This window comes from Prionailurus viverrinus, chromosome C1 (genome assembly GCF_022837055.1).
Source record: "Prionailurus viverrinus isolate Anna chromosome C1, UM_Priviv_1.0, whole genome shotgun sequence".
Taxonomy (NCBI): Eukaryota; Metazoa; Chordata; class Mammalia; order Carnivora; family Felidae; genus Prionailurus; species Prionailurus viverrinus.
The window spans coordinates 179953558-179972496 of record NC_062568.1 but is presented as its reverse complement, the minus strand read 5'-3'; the positions used below and the strand labels follow the sequence as shown (position 1 = coordinate 179972496).

Below are 18939 nucleotides of genomic sequence, written 5' to 3'. Positions count from 1 at the left end.
GAGGGCACCTGGCCCAATTCTTCCGTCTGGCCCGGGCTGTCCTGGTTCCCCAGGCCCCTCCAAGCGCAGTCGCTCGCGAGACTTCCGCCAACCCTAACAGGAAAGGTTTACCCTGCCGCTGCCTCCGGGCTAGGGGAGGCAACGAAGTAATAATCCCAGGGGGAATCCCATTTCTGGGTTCTTCCCACCTGCCCCGAAGCCGAATGCTGCCCAGAGATGAGCCCACAGCACTTGGCGTCAGAGCTCTGTGGATGGTCGGACTTCCAAACCACCTGCCTCCGCCGTGGGTCCGACTCCCCGCGAGCTGGCGCCGCCCTCCCCACCTGGGATGGCTGGGGGCGGGGCCTGGGTAGAGGCGCGGTCTCCAGGGTGACGGCCGCGCGGAAGAGGCGGGGCTAGGGCCCTGGTCTCCACTGCCCGGCTCCTGGGGGCCATGACCGGGAATCGCGGCCCCCGAGAGTCAGGCAGAAGCGGGGCAGAAGGGACAGCGCCAGAGGCCAGTGCTCCCAACCCAGTAATTCCAGTCTCTGACTGGCGGCAGAACAAGGGTGGGGCTTGGGAGAGGCCGGCGAACGCGACAAGCTTGAGGGCGTGGCCCGCGAGGCCAGCGAGGGGCAGGGCCCAGCCTTGGACTACCAGCCTTGTAGTGATGCTGCGCTCCGACCTGCTCTCCCGCAGGTCGGAGCCTGGGGCCGCTTGTCGCGGAGTGGCGGCGCGGGCGGGCCATGTCTTGGGACTCCCCGTCGCTGTGGGTGCTGGTAGAGGAGCACGTTCCGCTCCCGGAGCGGCCCGAAGTGAAGAGGATTCTGGGGGAGACGACGGTGGACCTGAGCCTGGAACTGCGGGCAGAGGTGGGGAGTGGGCTGATGGGTCACTCCAGGCCTGTCCCACGATTCGGGTAATTTCCCCACCTCCTCCGGATCCCTGGCCCTGCCCGATAACTCTCGAGATCTTGCTGCATCTCACTGTCCGCCCAGCCCTCTTGACTCCTCTCTGCCCCTCAGTCCCCCAGCCCCCTTCACGCCCGTCACTTCTCTCCCCAGTCGCAAGGTGTCCCAGCTCTCCTTGCAGGTGGTGATGCTACAGTCACTGCTCCGTGAGGCTCGATCCTCCCAAGCCTCTGGCTCCCGACCCACCTCTGACCCCTCCTCCCTTCTGGCACCACCGCCCCTCCTAAGAGACCTCGTGCGCCAGGAACTGAGACAGCTACTCCTTGGTCTCCGCCAGAAGGCCATCTGCGAGGGCAGGTGGGAACCTCAGACCTAGGGCTAAGCCCCACAGCAAAACTAAGAGGGGCTAGCCCTGTGCCTGATAAGGGGCCAGGATTGCCTTCCTATGGTTCCCTGGAAGGAGCCTCGGAGTTTCTTTCTGTGATCTTCTGCAGAGACCAGACCCAGGTTTGGATCCAGTATAGCCCCAGGGTCCTGCGCTTTGCCCTGGAGGAGCCTGGGTGTAATTTGCCAGAACAGGAGATATTCCAGATGAGAGCTGGTGAATCCAGGTAAAGTGGAGGTGAATCTAGGTAGGAGAGGAGGGATCGCTCCCTGCTTAGCAGAGGGCCCCAGCCAGCTGGTGGGTTCCACCTGGCTCCACGGAGAAGTTCCTGGCCTGGAGCTGGACCTCCTACAACCACATGTATGGATCAGTGAGGGCTGGGTTAGAGAGCGCTGGGGACCAAATGAAGTAAGTGAGAAAGGAGCACATTCGTAAGTGAATGGAAGCAGCCACTTATTTCTAGTTCTTACACAACTCTGTGGGGAGCAGTGGCCCCCTTTTACAGATGAGGAAACTAAAACTCAGAAGGGATACTCGACTTGCACAAGGTCACACACACTGAAGGGTGGCAGAGCCCATTTGCAAACCCAGGCTCCAGAACTCCTCCCCTTTTGCACTATGTTATGTTGCCTTTGTGAGAAAAGACACAGGATTGTCTGGGAGAAGTGGCGTTCGTGTCCTGAAGGCCTGGGGTGAGGCAACATGGCGGGGGGGGGGGGGTTGTGATGTTGGCCTCATCTGCCAGCAGCAGTCAGAGGGACCTCAGCGTCATCAAGGACCAGCTGAACGTGTCCAGCATCGACCAGGTTGCCAGACACCTGCGGTGAGGCCCCTGAGTGTGCGTGGTGAGGGTGGAGACAGGGAGGATGGGGCTGGGACCAGTCTTGAAGTACTGGGACTGGACTGTGAGAGAGGAGGAGGAGGCCGCACACCTGGTGGGGAGACCAGGAGGGGAAGGCTGAGAGGTGGAAAGGGCGGGTTGCTGCAGGGCCTGTGCAGTTGCTTCCAGGAAGTGGTTAATGATGGATGCCAGCAGGCGCTGAGCCCCGAGGATTTTTATCCTGAGGTGGGGAACCACGGAAGGTTTTGAGAAGAGGAATGGCCGTGATGCAGGGCAGAATGGAGGCAGGACGAGGCCCATGCAATAGAGAGGATGGTGGGCACTGTGAGGGAGGCAAGGGACGGACACATCCTGCCCAGGGAGAGGCCCGCAAGGGCTGGAAGGCTGGGCCAGCACCCGGCCACAGAGAGCAAAGTGGGCTGAGGAAGGAGGGCCTGGTGGAGGTGAAAGCTGGAGGTTAGCGCTATGTGGACGGCTCAGCTGAGACAGTCCTGTGGCACTGGTCCTGGCTGCCTTACTCCCATGTGTCCCAGGAGCCTCCTGGAGGAGGAGTGTCACATGTTGGAGAGGATGATCCCCATCCTGCAGGTGAGCTGCGGCCCTGGGCTTCGCTGCCCAGAGCCCTTCTGCTGAGTGTAGACTCACCTGCCTCTCACCTGGTGTGTGAGACCCACAAACGGGCATGTCCCTGTGCGTATGTGCATGTAAAGGTGTGCGAGTCCTGTGTCCTTTTCTCACACGTGCACGTTCCCTGTGTGTGTGTGAATCCAGAAGATTCTGGTTGAGCCCCTAAGTCCAAGGTCAGCACTTTTAGATTAACTTGTGAAATTTGCCCCTGGTCCTTGGCTCCTTCCCTTCCCTAAGTCTGAGTCCAAGCCAGCCAGCACTTTACCAAGCTGGGCTTTTTGGGTGGAGGGTGGGAGTGTGCTGTCCCCAGGGACTGCCTGGGCTGGTTTTGGGGTCCTGCCATGGGATCATGGCCTCTGTATCCTGCCCTGCCCCTCCCCTGCCTGTGGCCGGGGCACTGAGCCAGCTCTCCCTGCAGCGCCGCCTGGAAGAGGAGTATACAGGGGCATCCCAGCCCTCTGAGGCCACCCTAGAGCCCACCCTGGCAGGTAAGGATCCCAAGTGGACCCCAGAGCACCCAGCCTGCTGCCCCCTGCCCCACACTTTTACACACCCTGGAACTCCTGGGTGCTGTGACTCAGGTACACCTGTCCTCCAGAGCTACGGGAACAGAAGGTGGCCATGCAACAAGAGCTGCAGGTGCCTCTGAGGCCTTCCTGTGTCTCTTCCAGCCATAGGTAAACCGGAGCAGGTGGATGGCTGACAGGGTAGGCCTAGGGTCAGGCCACTGCTCACTCACAGCTACTCTTTCCTGTTCAGGCAGCAGCCCGCGGGGTCCTCCAAGGGTCTCAGACCCTTGCCTTGCCTCCGTGGGGCTTCTGGAGTTTGGGCTGAGCCTCTCCGGTGCTGCCTGCCTGCCCCTCCTCTGGAGCGCTGCCCCCGGCCTCGAGGCCTGACTACCACCTGCCGCTGGGGACGGAAGCTTCAGCGCAGCCCTGGGAAAAGGCCAGCTTCTACTCCAATGTCCAGTACAGCACCCCAGGCCCCAACCTGAACGACCGGTCACAAAGTAGGCTTCGGCTCACCCCATCCTCTGCTGCCACCTCTCAGCTGCCGTGGCCCAGCCCGCTTCAGATCTTGTCTTGGTTGGATGGGCCCTGGCCAGGACGCCAAGGCTGTCTGTCTATCTGGCCCTTGCCCCACCCCCTCGCCAAGTCCCTAGTGTCTGTTTCTGACGACCATAGCCTTTGGCCTTTCTTCTCCCAGCCCTCCACAAACTCTTGGCAGGCAGAGGTCTCATCCCAGCCCCAACTCTTGTCCCCCTGGGGGACTCACACAAAGCACAGCAGCAGCTCAGAGACAGGAATAGAAATTTCATTAAAATCTATGGACTTTAAAATCCTAGTGGTGCACGGATGGGTAGGGGTGGGCGGTGCACCGTTATTGCTACAGAGGATTAGAGGCGGCTGTTCTGGGGCTGTCACTGCACAGAGGGGCACAGAGGATGGACAGACAGACACTGCAGGGGGAGGGAGCTCTGGCTCCAGAGAGGGGATGGGGCACGCAGGCTGGGGCCATTTGGCACATGAACAAGGGCAGCCCAGTTTGGGAAGCCTGGGCCTTCCTTTCGCCTGGTGAAGGGAGGGCAAGGGGGGGTTCATGTAAGGTCCCCTTCCCCAGGGCTCTGGGTCCAAACCTCCTGCTGAGCAGCACCCCACCCCTACCCCCCAGAAACTAGTGCTTTGGGCAGGCTGCTGGGTCATGGGCCTCTGCTGGCTGGGCCTGACAGCTAGGGCTGGAATGAGGTGTGGAGACCCCAGAGCAGCCAAGTGAGGTCCAGGCAGGCCTGGAAGACAGACGGGGCCCAAGGCTGGGGGCATGGGAGTGGCAACCACGATAATACAATTTTTACAAAAATAATTACACAGACAAACAGGGCTGGGTGGCACAGCCTGACGAGTAACACTGTATAGCCCCTTAGCCCGTCACCCTGCTCCCAGGTAGGAAGACCCAAATTTGCCTGGGCAGGGCTGGGGTCTGCTCTGAGGGCAGGAACACTGGTCAGGAGGCTGGAGGCCTAAGGAGGGGGACAGGTGGGGGGCCAACCTAGAACCTCAGCTCAGGGCAGAGTGTGGGGGCATCAGAGGCCAGGTAAAGCCCAGCAGATCTCTGGGGACCTGGCCTGAGACCCCTCCAAAGTGCTTTGGGCCCCCCACCGACCCTCCCATCGCCCACACCCATCCCCAGCTGCCATCTTGGCATCCAAGGGACCTGTAAACACTGGGGACACGAGCACAAATGACCACGCTACCAGTGATGGCCAAGGTGACAGCAGCCACCCTGGCCAGGGCATGGCAGGGGCAGGCGGTGACACCTGTCCCCTGTCTCCCCAGTCTCTGTGGTGGGAGCATGGGCGGGGGTGGGGCACTCCCCGGGCAGCTGTGCTCATATCCGGGAGTCCTGCAGACGGCTAGAGCCGTTACTGCCCACCATGGGGATCTGGGCTTTGTCTGGGTGCAGCGGCTGGACCTCAAGACCATCTTCAGGAGAAGGCGGTATGGTGGGGGCATAGCGTCCAGTCCGGTGCTCCAGGAGGGCGGGGCCCCAGTCTCTGCTTGGCTTTGTGGCATTTTTCAAACGCTGCAGGAGAGGTAGACATGGGGGGTGGGCAGGGCACTTCAGAAAGAAGCCATTAAGCCCCATCCACCCACCCCCTCCCGGTTCAGCTAGCTGCTGCCTGCCCCCACCCCTCACCTGGAGGAGGGTGTCCCCATCTGTGCGGCAGAGCTGGAACAGGGCATAGAGAGGGATGCAAATGACGGAGGACAGAGCCAGGAGGAAGCCGATGGCCACAGCCCAGCCTGGATACTGGTAGTGGTTGTAGGTGATTGGCTGGTACTGGATCACCGTGAAAATGAGAATGAACTGCAGAGAGGAGGGATGGGAGTGCACGTGAGGCCTGCCCAGTACTCTCCACCCCCGCCTTTCCCCGGGGCTCGGTCCTCCTCTCAGCACTCCTTTCCTTCCTCTCCAGTTTCCCAAACTAGAAAGAGACATTTTTGGGGAAGGACAGGGGCAAAGTCAAGTTTCGGGTAGTGGAAGAAGTGGAAGGAACCAGAGGCCAAGGCATGGTGGGCAGGTAGGCATTGCGGAAGAGGAGAGGTCCATCTTCGCCATAATCCTGAATCAGCCAGGGAACGATCGATGTCCCCTTTGAAGTCGGTCAGTTCTGCTCAAAGACTCGCAATGGCTCCCTAGTGCCTACTGAAGTAAGACCAAATCCTTGGCCTTAGGGCTTTACCAACTCACATCCAGATCTCAGCTCATCCTTCTGGCCACATGACCCTTGTCTCAATGTCTTGACTGCACCCAGCATTTTCCTCCCTCTTCATTTATTCTGGAGAATCCTCTACATTTTCCTTTTGTCAGATGCTGTGCAGATGTCGCCCCCTTCAAGAAGCTCTCCAGATTTCTCATCCCTCTTCCTCAAAGGGCTCTCAATGGCATTTTCTGTCTGCTAAGCGTTTAATGTTTCCCATAGCCTGGGGAGCTCCTGGGATTGCCTCAGCTCTGGGTCTCTAGGGCCCAGCACAGTGCCCGGCACAACCTCATTTGCTGATCTGAACTGACTTGTGCAGAGAGGTGGGGGCAATGGGGGAGAGGGGAGAGCGAAGCCCTCTCTATGGCTGTAGAGAGGGTGACAGCCCGGGGAGGCCCCAAAGGCTAGAAATGATGGGTGTCAGGCTGGAGGCCAGGAGCCGCTTTGGAAAGAGATGAGTGGGACGGGAAGTGGAGCCTGGGGCCGCAGCAGCAACAGCAAAAAAACTAAGGAAGCGGAAAGATGGGCGGGTGGCTCATGGACCACCCAGAGGGCCTGGGTATGTGTGCGCCACTCACCAGGAGGGCTCAGCATCGGCCTCCTGAGCTCTCAGATGCATCCCAGTGACCAAATTCAGGAGAGCAAGACCCACAGCCAGTGGGGGGCCCTCCTGGGATGCTGCACATAGTGAAAGCTTATGTCAAGTTTCCCGAATGGAACTAGATCCTGATCCCTGACGGAAAAAGATGGTTTGTCAAAAAGAGTTTTTCAGAAATATAAAGAAGTAAAGCTCCCAGAGAAGACACAACAGCCCAGACACACGAGTCCACGGGGCCTGGAGTCCTCACCTTAAGGTGACTCCAGCCTGGCTTTCTGAGCACAGAGAGGGCACTGCCCACCTTGCCTCAATCTCGCAGAGACACGGGACCCAGGCCAAGGCTGCCCCTCTGGAAGCTTCTTGTGCCCATCTCCTTCCTGCCTCCTTCCCTGCCTTGGCCGGTACCCCAGGTCTCTGCCCAGGGTGGCAGCCTCCTCGGAGCTCTAGAGGATGAGCTCCCCTCAGGCTGGTCCTGGGCACGGCCTCAGCCACAACCCCCGGAGAGCAGGGCGCTTGGCAGCAATGTCTGGCCTCCCTGGCCTCCCACCACTTACAGGAGGCTTCCGTTCCTCCTGTTTCAAAGCTGGGCCAGTGGCCAGAGCTGGTGCCTGTGCCAGCCTCGGGGAAGATCCCACACCCCCCATGTGGTGGAGGCCTCAGCCCTCAGGGGCCTTCCCCACCGCACCCAGAAACGTGAGCCAAAGTGGAAATCCGGTGATGAGCTCCCTGTGGCACAGAGAAGCTGGGCTTGACGGGAACGTGACTGAATGCTGCCCTTGCCACTGGGCTGACCCTCCCGTCACTCAGAGATGGCCCTGCCTCTTTGCGGAGTGACCACTTCACTGTCAAACACTTTGTGCCCCTTCCTCCCACCCTGACCATAAGGGGGCAAAATCAGATAGTAGTCCATGGAGCGCTCCCCCTTCCTGTGGGTGTTTCTAGTGTAGCACTGGCCCAGCCTGCAGGCTCCAGATTGGACTACCTGCTTTGAAGGCTGGCTCTGTCATTTATTAGCTGTGTAAACTTCGGTCGATTACTTAACATCTCTGTGCCTCCATTTCCTCATCTGTAAAGTGGGAATAATAACGATACCCGAGAGTTGTATCACATGAGTCGATACATGAACACCGTGCAGAAAATGCCTGGTTGCTGGCCATGGGGAAGTTCCCTCCACCAATTCATCTCCCTCGTGGGAGTTTCCCAGGTGTTGAATACTGGTGGAGATCTTCCCTCTCCCAAGTCTGGAAGGCTTAAGAGGTTGCCCCTGACCCTGAGCTGACATCTGACTTGTACCACCCGCTTCTGGAACACTCACGCATTCACACCACGTACTCCAGGCACCTCAGCTAAGAGGGGTTGGAGGCAGGAGCTCAGCAAAGCCAATGGAGCTGACACCAATATCACTAATTGTTCCTGAGACCTCTCTGGGGATACCAGGCAGGAACGCCAAGGAGGCAGGGATGGCCAGCTCTCAGCTGCTGCCAGCCTGCTTTCCCCTTCCAAGGCTGGGCACTGTCTTCAGTCAAATCCAGGGCTCTATATGCTCCCTTCCTAACCCCAGGCCAGTGCCTGGGTGCTTGCTTCTAAGTCTCCGCCTGACTATGCAACCTCTCTCCGTCTCCCAATGGCCAGAGTTGTGGATGCAGAGACCCCGTCGGGGAGCTCTGGCCAGATGAATGGGCTCCTGTTCTCCCTCTGCTGGTTCCCAAGAGAAGGACACTCGCCTGGGGGCAGCAGGGAGGGAGGGGCCAGCCCCGGAACTTACAAAGATGATGGCCGGAGAGACAAAGCGCCAGCAGATCTGGAAGAAGATGGGCGGCGGGAATCCCAGCATCATCTGGATGTCCTGGAAATAGTTCCGGTGCCCTGGAGAGAGCGGTGTCAGCAGGGCTGGGAGAGCAGCTTGGATAGGCGGGGGCTGGGCCCAGAGAGGCCACAGAAGCTCAGGCACTTACCGTAGATGTACATGATGGACACACACATGATGCAGGAGATGACAACCAAGGAGAAGCTGGCCGCGTAGTTGTCCATTAACAGCAGCCAGTAGATGCCTGCCTACGGGCCAGTGGGCAGCTGAGCCGGGGGTGCCTGAGGCTGGGCTCCCCCACCCACTATGCCCCCCTACCTTGGCAACTCCAGCCCAGCTTTTCCCTCAGGTCTTACCTGGCTGGTGAGGGGGATGCCCAGTAGGAAGCCAGCCACAGCCACGCCCAAGGTCACATAGGTCTTCTTCTGCAGGATCCACTCATTTCCCACCTCATCCACAATGGCTGTGACCAGTGTCTCTAGGAGGCAGAACTGCAGGATGTGGCCATCAGAGCAGGGGCCTGGCTTCTGGCCCTGCCTCCTCCCTCCCCAGGCCACTGGCCCAGGTCCTGCACCTCATACCTGAGTGCCCAGCCCCAGCAAGATGAGCATGAAGAAAAAGAGCAGGGACCAGAGCGGGGAGATGGGCAGCAGCGTGAGGGCCTCAGGGTAAGCCACGAAGGCCAGGCCAGGGCCGTGGTCAGCCACACGGGACACGTCCACACCCAGGTGATTGGCCATGAAGCCCAGGATGGAGAAGATGACGAAGCCAGCATAGACGCTGGTGGCACAGTTAGTGATGCTGATGATGATGCTGTCCCTGTTGGGGAGGAAAATGGGGCTCAGGATGTGCAATTTGCTTCCCTTTGCCCAGTTAGGGCTGAGAGAAGAACTGAGATGGAAAGCTCTAGGAACAGAAGGCCCCCCAACCTCTTTCCTGGTCTGCTCTGGGCCTTTCTTTATTTTTTTTCTTTAAAGTTTATTTATTTATTTTTGAGAGAGAGAGAGAAAGAGAGAACCAGTGGGGGAGGGGCAGAGAGAGAGGGAGACACAGAATCCGAAGCAGGCTCCAGTCTCCGAGCTGTCAGCACAGAGCCAGACGCGGGGCTCGAACCCACGAACTGAGAGATCGTGACCTGAGCCGAAGTCAGACACTTAACCGACTGAGCCACCCAGATGCCCCTGCTCTGGGCCTTTTCAAGTAGGTTGAGGCTCTTGAGTCCTCACAGACCCCTGGGGCATCACTGTCCCCACCTTCTTCTGTGTTCTCCAGTGGCCGGATCCAGACTCAGCATTCCCAGGACCTCAAGGCCGTGAGTGGAATGGAGGGCCCTAGCAGGGGGTCCAGGGGGCTGCACTGGACCTGGGGGTCTGGGGACTCCTGGGGAAGGCTGCAGGGTAGAGGGGCAGCCCCGGGCTGGCAGGGAGAGTCTCACCGGTAGCAGTTGTTGTGGAACTTGTTGTAGGATGCCATGGTGATGAGGCCTCCCCACGCACAGCCCAGCGAATAGAATATCTGGGAGGCGGCGTCCCCCCACACCTGTGGGGCAGGACGGGCAGAGCAGCTGGGGTCAGAGGCAGGCACCTCTCTGCCCCTCCCTGCCCCTTCCAGGCCCTCCTCCACAGCCCACCTTGGCCTCCAGGATCTTGTCCCACTGTGGGGTCAGGTAGTACATGATGCCCGTGAAGGCTCCTTCCAGGGTCACGCCGCGGACGAACAGGATGGTCAGCACCACATAGGGAAATGTGGCTGTGAAATATACCACCTGCGTGCAAGATGCAAGGTGCAAGATCCTCCACTGGACTCCTCCAAGCTCTTCCTGCCCTGGGCGCCCCCTCCCCGGCCCCCCAACCACGGCCGGCCCTCCGGTTCCTCCTCCCCTCTCATGTCCCTTCATCACCGCCTGCCCCCGACTCCTACACACCACCCCGGCAGGGGAGGCAGGATCTTTCTGGGTGGGCACAGACCCTGCTGAGGGAGGGGTACTTACTTTCCCTGAAGACTTGACCCCTCGGATGAGGCAGAGGAACACCACCACCCAGGAGACACCGAGGCAGCCGAGGAGGGGCAGTCGCACCTCCCCAAAGTTCCCGATGTCGTCTGACAGCTTCAGCACATAGAGCCTGGGGAAGGGGATACGCTGGTTGAAGGCCGGACCCTGACCCCAGCAACAGATTCCCAAGGCCCGGGGCCCAGCCTGGCAGCTCCCTCCTTTCTCAAGAGGTCCTCGCATGTATGAGGAGGGTGTCACTGTAAGGCCCCAGCCCCAGCTAACCCTGCCCTACCCCCTCTGCCTGCTGCCCTAAGACTCCACTGGTTGCAGCCTCTCCCAGGACCCTCAAGGGCGCCTGGAGGCCAGCCTCCTCAGCCCCTCGGGTGTGGAGGTCTCACTCCCAACCGGGCCCATCCCAGGCCCTGGCTTGTGCGTTTCTCCCTTCAGTAACATCTTCTCCTCTAGACTGGACATATCCTATCAGGCGTCACCTCCTCCAGGAAGCTTTCTGTGAGCTTTTCACCCACACTAGTCTTCTCCATCTCTGATGAACCGAGGGAGATGGTGGAGTGCTGAGTAAAGACGGGAGGCCCTGGGGCGTACAGGCCTAGGCTCGAACCAGAATTCCTCCCCTAGGTATGTGTGGCTCTATCTGGCGCCCTATGCCACACCAGCAGTGCCCTTTCAATCGATCGGACACTTATGTGCCAGGCCCTGTGCTAGGTGCTGTGCATACAGACCTGAATCAGGCACCTGGGTACCACCAGGAAGGGCGTCTCAATGCCACGGGGAGGGGCACACTGGAAGGCTTCCCGGAAGAGGTGAGGCTAGAGCTAAGGTTTGAGGAATTGGGAGGAGGAAGTGCATGCCAGGCTGGGGCAGCAGCATGCAGGAGGACAGGGGGTCATGAAATAAATAACACGGCCTAGCCTGGGCATGTCAGCAGCTCAGTGAGGCTAGAACAGAAGGTAAAGGGAATAGAGAAGGGTGAAGGATAGGAAGAAGCCAGATTATAAGAAGCCACAAAGTCAAGGCCAAGAAGTTTGAATTTTATCCTAAGAGCAATGGGAAGCTTCTGAAGGGTTTTTATAGGAGCATCGTCACGGTCTCTCCTTGACTCAAAACTTTGCAGGGGCTCCCAGCTCTCACCGTGGAAAAGCCTAAGTCCTTACAGTGGCTGTAAGGCCTTAAGTGGCCTACTGCCCCCTACCTGCCATCTCTCTGATCGCCTGTCTTCCCACCCTACTCCCCTGCACTGGCTGCCCTGGGCTCCTCGCAGTTCGTTAATCATGCCAGGCATGCCCTCCCTCAGGGCCTTTGCACGTGCTGTTTCTTCTGTCTGGTGTGCTCTTTCCCTCAAACATCCATTCACACACGTGCGTGGTATGCAGTCGTATGGGGCCCCATACTGAGAAGGCTTTGTGCTGGGTTTAATGCTCTGCCACTGGCATCTTGAAATCCTAATACATTTGAACATGGGGCCCCATATGTTCATTTCACACTGGACCCCACAAATTCTGCAGCTGGGTTTGCCAACATGGCTTCCTCCCTCCGCATTTCCTTCAAGTATTTACTCAGGGTACCCTCTTTGCAAAGGGGCCTTTGCTGGCTACCCTGCTTCAAACTGCAACCCTGGCCCCAGCCCAGCACTCCTCACCCACTTCTTTGTTATATTTTCCTCCACAGCACATGTCTCCTTTTTTTTTTTTCTTTGTAACTTATTTATTTTATCTATTTATTTTGTGTGTCATCCATCTTCTATGAAAGCAGGAGTACCTAGTACCCCCAGTGCCTGGAAAAGTGCCTGGAACAGAGAAGTACTCAGTAAATATTTGTTGAATGGATGAGTGAACACTGTGGTACAATGGACCAGGAGGTAGAAAGGAGAGAACCTGGGGAGGGAGGCAGGCTAGAAGTGATGAGTGACAGACAAGTTCTTGAGCCTCAGTTTCCTCATCTGCAAAAGGGGCATAATAACGCCAACATAGCATAATATGTAGATAAGTTTAGGGAAACACAGGCTCCCTTCTTTCCCCTCTTACAGCTAGGACCTCTCAGGATAGCTCATAGGCTGTCCTCTATCATTCTCAGCTATTTTCACTTTTTTTTCCAAATCAGTTCTCAAACCTCATGCGATGTTATTCTGTCCCTTCATGGGACAATGTTGCCAGGCTGTTTGCTTGGCCTCTTCTTAGCCTCACATCTTCCCTAGAGGCCTTCCTTCACACCAGGACCAGGAAAGGGCGCTGTCCAACACGTCCCTCTCCTGCCCAACTGCCACCACTGAGATGGTACGGTGAACAGGCATCAGAGCCAGGCCCTGCCTTTGACCTTCTCTGGGCTCTTAGTCGATGGGGGAACCAAAGGCCAAGGGATGGAGAAGTTCAGGGGCTGTGGGACTACCAAGAGGCATCTGGGCCCCTTCAACAGTGCTTTCCAATCTTTTTTCCTTCATAGCACACACACAAAATACTTTGGGGCCATTGGGGTAAGCAGACAAGGGCACTCAAAGCTGAAGGCAACTGGGGGCTCCAGGCTACCCCGGTCTCACCCACCTATTCAGAACACCTGCGGCTGGGAAGCTCTGCCCCAGAATAGCCCAGGGTCCTTCTGCCATTACCCAGAGTTCCTTTACTTCAAGCAACAGCATTCAAAGTAGGCACCGTTTCCTGTTCCAAAGATTTTTTTTTTAACTTTGTCTGATTATATATGTTAAACTGGTAGCGTTTAATTTTTAATTATTTATATTATTTGCGAGGGCACAGCATTTACAATATTAGGGGCTAAAAACTAAATAATGAATTCTGCCTTTCTTTTTATGGCACCATATTTATTTTTTTGTTTTGTTTTGGGACCATGTGTTTTGAGATCAATTCGCCTAAGAACTTTTGGAACCCAGTATATTTAGAAGTTCGCTCTTGATGCATAACAGCCCTGGGATTATTCTGCATCGTTTTTTAATGTTTATTTTTTTTATTTTGAGAGAGAGAGAGTGGGGGAGGGGCAGAGAGAGAGAGAGAGAGAGAGAGGGAGAATCCCAAGCAGGCTAAGCACTGTTAGTGCAGAGCCTCACATTGGGTTTGATCCCACAAACTGTGAGATCATGACCTGAGCTGAAATCAAGAGTCAGATGCCCGACTGACTGAGCCACCCAGGTGACCCACATTCTGCATTATTTATTAATTTCCCCAACCTGATGATAAACTCCTTGAAAACAAAACACCCTAATCTATTTCTTTGCATCTCCAGCAGTGGATGTCACCAGGCTTACTGAACACCCATTACTGTTCTTGGTATTTATGCCGCATTATCTCATTTCATCTTTATAACGACAAGGTAGGTGTTGTGACTCCTCCCATTTAATGGACGAATAGCTATGACTGAGAGAGGTTTGCTGATCTCCCAAGGCCAGACAGCTGATGAGCGGCAGAGCCACGATTTGAGTGAGGTCTGTGTGACTCCAGAACTGCCATGAAGACACCGGGAGAGGGGTGCACCACAGGCTCTGGAGGCGAGGCCATGGCCGTGAGCTCAGGGCCTACAGGCTGGAGTCAGACCAGCACGCAGAAGACCGTAAAATGAGACGGAAGGGACGAAGAGAGAGAGGAGATCACGGGCCAGAGGGTGAGCAAGAGGCAGACCCGCGTTCGGAAATCTGCCCTCTGAGCTTCTCTTGCTTCAGAGGAGTCTCTTAATCCTTCTGAGTTGTTTTCCTCACTTGTAAAATGGGAATATTTTATCCTACCTGCCCGAGCTACCAAACAAGGTTGTTGTGGGGCTCAAATGCGATCCCACAGCTTTCCAAAGGGGTGTTGGAGACTGTGGACCGAGATCACTTGCAGAGTATCATTGGCCTAATTCACACCAGGCACCAGGCACAGCGGGACATGCATATCCTGACACAGCAATGCTGCCTAGTTCCTTAACCTCTGAACATCAGTCTCTGAATCTGAAAAATAGGGATAACACTATATGAAATAATTCTCCCGGCACGCAGTAGGTGCCCAGGAAATACGGTTGTTTGCTCTCCTCACTTCCCTTGCTGAAGCCAGCCTGGGCAGCCCTCTCAAGGCTCATGTTTCCAGGCTCTCCAGGAGGGGGCAGCAGGGAGCCATCCTGCAGAGAAAGTCCTGTCTGGGACAGTGGCGAGTCAGACGGCCCTGGCTCCAGCCCTGAGGAGAGTTCAATGGGCCACCCAATGGGCACCCGCGCCCCACCCATGACCAGTTTTCTTTGAGGGCTATTCTCCTCTACTTGTACTGGATAAAATCTCCAGAGCTTTGCCCTGGGTGGCCCTACCCAGCTGGGAATCCCTGGCAGATGGCCTCTGGGGTGAGAGCTTCTCACCCCGCGGAGCAGTCCCATGGGTGTGGGCGGGGCTTTGTCCTCCCAGGTTCACCCCCTAGTCTAAATCAAGTTGTCCAGTCCACGCCATGCCTCAAACGTAGTAGAATACCTAACTGGGCACTTATTTGCTTAGTTCTCTCAGTAGACGTGACCTCTATGAGGGCAGGATCTGTGTGTCTTACTCCTCATTCTGTCTCCCTACTGAGTGCAGTGTCTGGTACCTACTAGGTGCTCAGAAACTGATCTGTCCAGCGACCGAATGGCTGAGTCTGCCCAGAGGTAATTTTGCCTGCCTCTCACCGGGAGGCAGCAGCTCTGTGGTCTACACCATGAGCCCCTGCGGGCAGTGACATCTTAGCTGTCCTTGGATGGCTGTGGTGCACCACAGAGGCTGGCACAGGGAAGCTGGGCCCTGCAGGGTCTGAGCACTGGGACCAGGCTTAGAAGATATTGACCTGCTAGGACTGCAAGTCTCCCTGGGGCCTTGGCCGTCTCCCCTATGCCTCTCTACCAGTTGGCGGAGAAACTTCAAACCCTTGGCCCGGCATGGGAAGCCCTGTGCCTTATGATGCCTCTGGCCTCTCCTGTCTCAATACTCTGTCTCACCTGTCTCCAGCTTGCCACCTCCTGGCCACAGCTTACCTGCCTGTGTCTCTCCCAATCCCTTCTACACCTCCCTCCTCCCTCCTTGGGAAGCCTTCCGGACCACTTCCTCTTGCCCCCCTCCCCTCAGAACTGACCACCTCCTTTGTGTCCCCGACCACATCCCTGAGCGTATCGGCATGTAGGTACCTGGCCCTAATATGATTAGCTGCCTGTCTCCCCCCTAGATTGTGAACTCCTCAGGGCAGGGACTCTGGGCTACTCAGACCCCATGGGCACACAGGGCCTGGCAGAGCAGACCACGAAAATGTGAATGAATTAACATGGCCTACCCATACGCCCCCAACACTCTCTTCCCATGGGTTTCCCACAAGGACATGGGGAATTTTCTTTAGGACATCTTACTGTGCCCTCACAACCACCCTGATGGGACGAGGTGTGACAGAACACCTCCAGCAACAGCTTCCCTGCAGCCAGCCCCAAGACTCCAGTCTCTGTCACCACAGAGCACAGGAGTGCCAGGCTGTCTTTCCTATGCACAGCTTGATGAAGACAGCCCTGGGGTCAGGAGAGCCCTATGGCTGTCTCTCCTTGCTCTGCAGCAGTACGTCTAAGCTTAATTCACATACATTCTCGAAGAAGGCTGGTGGCCCTGCCAGTCCCCTTTATGGTCCATGGGTTTTCCACACACCTGTTACATCAGAACAGCTTCCCCTAGGTCTCAGGTCCAGCCTCTGCTCATCTGGGATCTAGCGCCTTTGCTATGCCGTTCTTACCAGGAAGCCACCCCCCCTCCCCCTGACTCTCCTCTGCGGACTTGCCTGACCGCCGAGCCTCCCTCACTGCACTTTGTAAGGACTCTCACTTCAACATCCTGCCTTCCATCACCCTCTGGGGTGTCAGCCTCTTCTCCTGAACTAGTCTGTAAACTCCTTCTACCTCTTCATGCGCCTCTACCGTGCTGTGTTCCCGGCATCCTACCTAGTCTGCAGGAAGTTGCCCGACGGTGGGAGGGAGGGATGAGGCTTGGCACCAGGGGTCCCCCCCCCCCCCCGGCCCAGGCCCAGTGGGGCCTCACCTCCAGTACTCCTCGCTGGGGCTGGTCCTCTGAAGGGAGTGGTTGAGCAGGTGGGAAAGGTTGCCGGGCAGGGCGGCAGGCCGGGAGCCGTTGGTGAGGTTGGAGGCGTCCAGCACTCCGGCACAGTCGGGCGTGTTCCAGGGGTTACTGCAGTAGGCCCAGGGCAGCACGTGCGTCATGGATGAGAAGAAGTAGTAGAAGGCAATGCAGATGACCACGTTGTAGTAGATGCCAATATACGTCGATACCACCATCATGCCGTAGCCCACACCTGGAAGAGGGGAAGGAATGGAAGCAGCCTCACACATCTAGCTGAAGGAGGCCAGGTTAATTTCGAAGCGCTTAAGAGGCGGGCTGTTATGGAGGGCCACAGAAGGGACAGGTCAAGGCCTCGGCCGGGGCAAGCTGGGGGGCAAAGGGGCTTTGTGTATACACGTGGTGGGAGGGGAGGGTGGAGGCCGAGTAAACATGGATCCCAGCATGCACCCACGGCCTTGGCCATTGATGTAGGGCTTGGGGTCAGCACCAGGGCTCCGTGGGGGTTGGCAGTGTTTGTACAGATGGGTGAGTAGGCCCCCAGAAGCCCGTGTGTGTGTGCGTGTGCACACGTGCATGTGAGTGTGTGTGTGTGTGTGTGTGTGTGTGTGTGCACCCCACCCGGGCCTCACCTTTGAACATGGGGCTGATCCTCCAGACCCCCAGGCAGCCCTGACTTGCAAACTGGCCGAAGGAAAGCTCCATGAAGAAGAGAGGGATCCCGCAGAATATCAGCATGATGAAGTAGGGGAACATGAAGGCGCCTGGCAGGCAGGGAAAGGGCGGGCTCAGGGTGGGCCTGGGGGGTCCCACCCTCTACCTGCCAAGAACCCAACAGCAAAACCTTTGCGTTTGGCTGAGACCTGAGGAGGGTGAGCCACGCATTGAGCAGGAGCCTGGGTCCGAGGTATCCTACCTATGGCCTGTCTTTGAATTTGACAGAGGCTTCCTGAGCAGAATCCTGGCCCCAGAGCCATCATGTGAGGGGGGGCTTTGATGGCTTAACCAAGCAATTTCACAAACATAAGTCACTGGGATCCTCAAATTCCCTGAACCATTTAGGGGGTTGTTGAAACACAGGGGGTATAAGACTGGGAAACTTGGGAGGTTGGGGTGCCTTTCTCCAGGGCTCCTCGCCCCGAGGGAGCAGGCTAGCAGGGTCTGGCCCAAACAGCAGATAGCCAGGGTCAGGGGGTGGTGGTCTGTGCCTTAGTAAAGGGTACCTAAGCCAGGGATGGGGGCGAAGGAGAGGAGAGCCAGAGGCCAGAGGCCAGCCTGTCTGGAGTGGGGTCTGTGCCAGGGAGGGGGTAGCCCGCGCCCTGGTGGGTAGGCTCTATCCAAGTGGGTGGTCCCTGCCCTGTGCCCGCTGGGTACCTCCCCCGTTGCGATAGCAGAGGTATGGGAAGCGCCAGACATTGCCCAGGCCCACGGCATAGCCCACGCTCGTCAGTACAAACTCGATCTGGTTGCCCCAGTTGCCCCGTTTGAGGTTCTGGTCCCTCTTGGTGGCCTCGCTGGGCACAGCACCATTCTGTGGGGACAGGAGAGAAGCTACCATCAGAAAGGCATTTGTGCTCCCGTGCCTGACCCTCTGGGCCTCTCCCAGCGGGGACACCATGGACCCTCCAAGCCCCCACCCCCACCCTGGGCTTCCCCTCTGCTGGCAGGAGCTGCTGGCAGGCCTGGCAGAGAAGGGGAGAAGGGAGGAGTGGCTGCCAGAGGGTGCCAAGCAGGGCCTCCCTCACCAGCCCCCCAGCACCCCGTGCCAGGAGCACCAGCCCACCTGGGGAGCGACTGCCAACATCCGAGAGGTGGGACGCTGAGAGGGCGCTCGAGTCCAGAGCCCCCCAGCCCCAGCCCCTCCAAAGCCTCCCCTCTCCCCTCTGGGTGAGGATCTGGGAGCAGCTGAGCCTCATACCAAGCAGCCAAGTCGGGCTGGGCACAAAGGGGCCTGTGTCCAGACAGCCCCCCCCACCCGCCGCTACCACATCACCAGGCTGAGCACGCTGCCCATGGGCAGGCGGTGCGGGGGAGGGGATGCCCGACCCCTTCCCCCCAGCTGAAGGCGCTTTCCTGGGGGCACAGGGTGGGCAGGGCTGTGAGGTGGGGGTTGGAGGAGCAAGTGAGCAGGGCCAGACTTGGGGAGGGCGTTCTGGGACTCTGGGTGGGAGGGCCCAGGGGAGCCATCTATATCGCCCGTGGCTGGGGAGAGGGCCCTGGGGAAGCTGACCTGGGCTGGGTGGTGCTGGCCATGAGCTGGGGGAGGAGACCAGAGTTGTAGGCACCACGCCAGACTTGGAGGACAGATTCTGCTAGGGGAAACAGAGGGAGGGACTCCGGAAAAAGGTCTCGGAGCTGAGAGAAGGGGGCTGGCCAGGAAGGGCTGATGAGGGGATTTGCCCCAAGGAAAGGAAGTCAGGCCTTCCTGGAGAGCTGCAGGGCTGGGCTGGGTGGCCTGAGGCCCCACTGAGGACA

The 18939-nt window shown here is 57.9% G+C and overlaps 2 protein-coding genes across 15 annotated transcripts in view; one reads left to right on the top strand and one right to left on the bottom strand.

The window, feature by feature from the left end:
• The first annotated feature begins 39 nt into the window (after window positions 1–39).
• CCDC24 (coiled-coil domain containing 24) lies at window positions 40–4082 on the top strand. 10 transcript variants are annotated; one of them, XM_047871760.1, is made up of 9 exons: window positions 40–548; window positions 679–851; window positions 1072–1247; window positions 1385–1501; window positions 2021–2098; window positions 2650–2704; window positions 3162–3231; window positions 3342–3420; window positions 3507–4082. In XM_047871760.1, the coding sequence occupies exons 1-9, from the start codon at window positions 434–436 to the stop codon at window positions 3637–3639; spliced, it is 996 nt and encodes a 331-aa protein (XP_047727716.1). In that variant the 5' UTR covers window positions 40–433; the 3' UTR covers window positions 3640–4082. The 10 variants fall into 10 exon arrangements, with proteins under 10 accessions (XP_047727716.1, XP_047727712.1, XP_047727713.1 ...); XM_047871756.1 differs by having other exon boundaries at window positions 3503–4082; XM_047871757.1 differs by having other exon boundaries at window positions 679–898; window positions 1044–1247.
• The window catches only part of SLC6A9 (solute carrier family 6 member 9), a 31525-nt gene continuing 16627 nt past the window's right edge, over window positions 4042–18939 (bottom strand). The window contains exons 1-13 of one of the 5 annotated variants that reach the window (XM_047871752.1): window positions 18695–18923; window positions 17839–17995; window positions 17097–17228; window positions 16429–16699; window positions 10398–10530; window positions 10038–10172; window positions 9843–9946; window positions 8989–9226; window positions 8764–8898; window positions 8556–8655; window positions 8366–8466; window positions 5438–5608; window positions 4042–5359 (exon numbers count right to left, since the gene is read on the bottom strand). In XM_047871752.1, the coding sequence (XP_047727708.1) occupies window positions 5129–5359; window positions 5438–5608; window positions 8366–8466; window positions 8556–8655; window positions 8764–8898; window positions 8989–9226; window positions 9843–9946; window positions 10038–10172; window positions 10398–10530; window positions 16429–16699; window positions 17097–17220 (1743 nt within the window). In that variant the 5' untranslated portion in view covers window positions 17221–17228; window positions 17839–17995; window positions 18695–18923 and the 3' untranslated portion in view covers window positions 4042–5128. Of the gene's footprint in view, window positions 5360–5437; window positions 5609–8365; window positions 8467–8555; window positions 8656–8763; window positions 8899–8988; window positions 9227–9842; window positions 9947–10037; window positions 10173–10397; window positions 10531–16428; window positions 16700–17096; window positions 17229–17838; window positions 17996–18694; window positions 18924–18939 lie in introns of those variants that run through there. The other 4 variants (XM_047871747.1, XM_047871748.1, XM_047871750.1 and 1 more) reach the window with 4 other exon arrangements.

Excerpts from the sequence above, each read along its gene's own strand:
- CCDC24 (XM_047871754.1), top strand. The coding sequence starts at position 434 with ATGACCGGGAATCGCGGCCCCCGAGAGTCAGGCAGAAGCGGGGCAGAA. Across the intron at positions 1,248-1,384 it reads AAGGCCATCTGCGAGGGCAG|AGACCAGACCCAGGTTTGGA; the intron begins GTGGGAACCTCA and ends GATCTTCTGCAG. Across the intron at positions 3,232-3,341 it reads CCTAGAGCCCACCCTGGCAG|AGCTACGGGAACAGAAGGTG; the intron begins GTAAGGATCCCA and ends CCTGTCCTCCAG.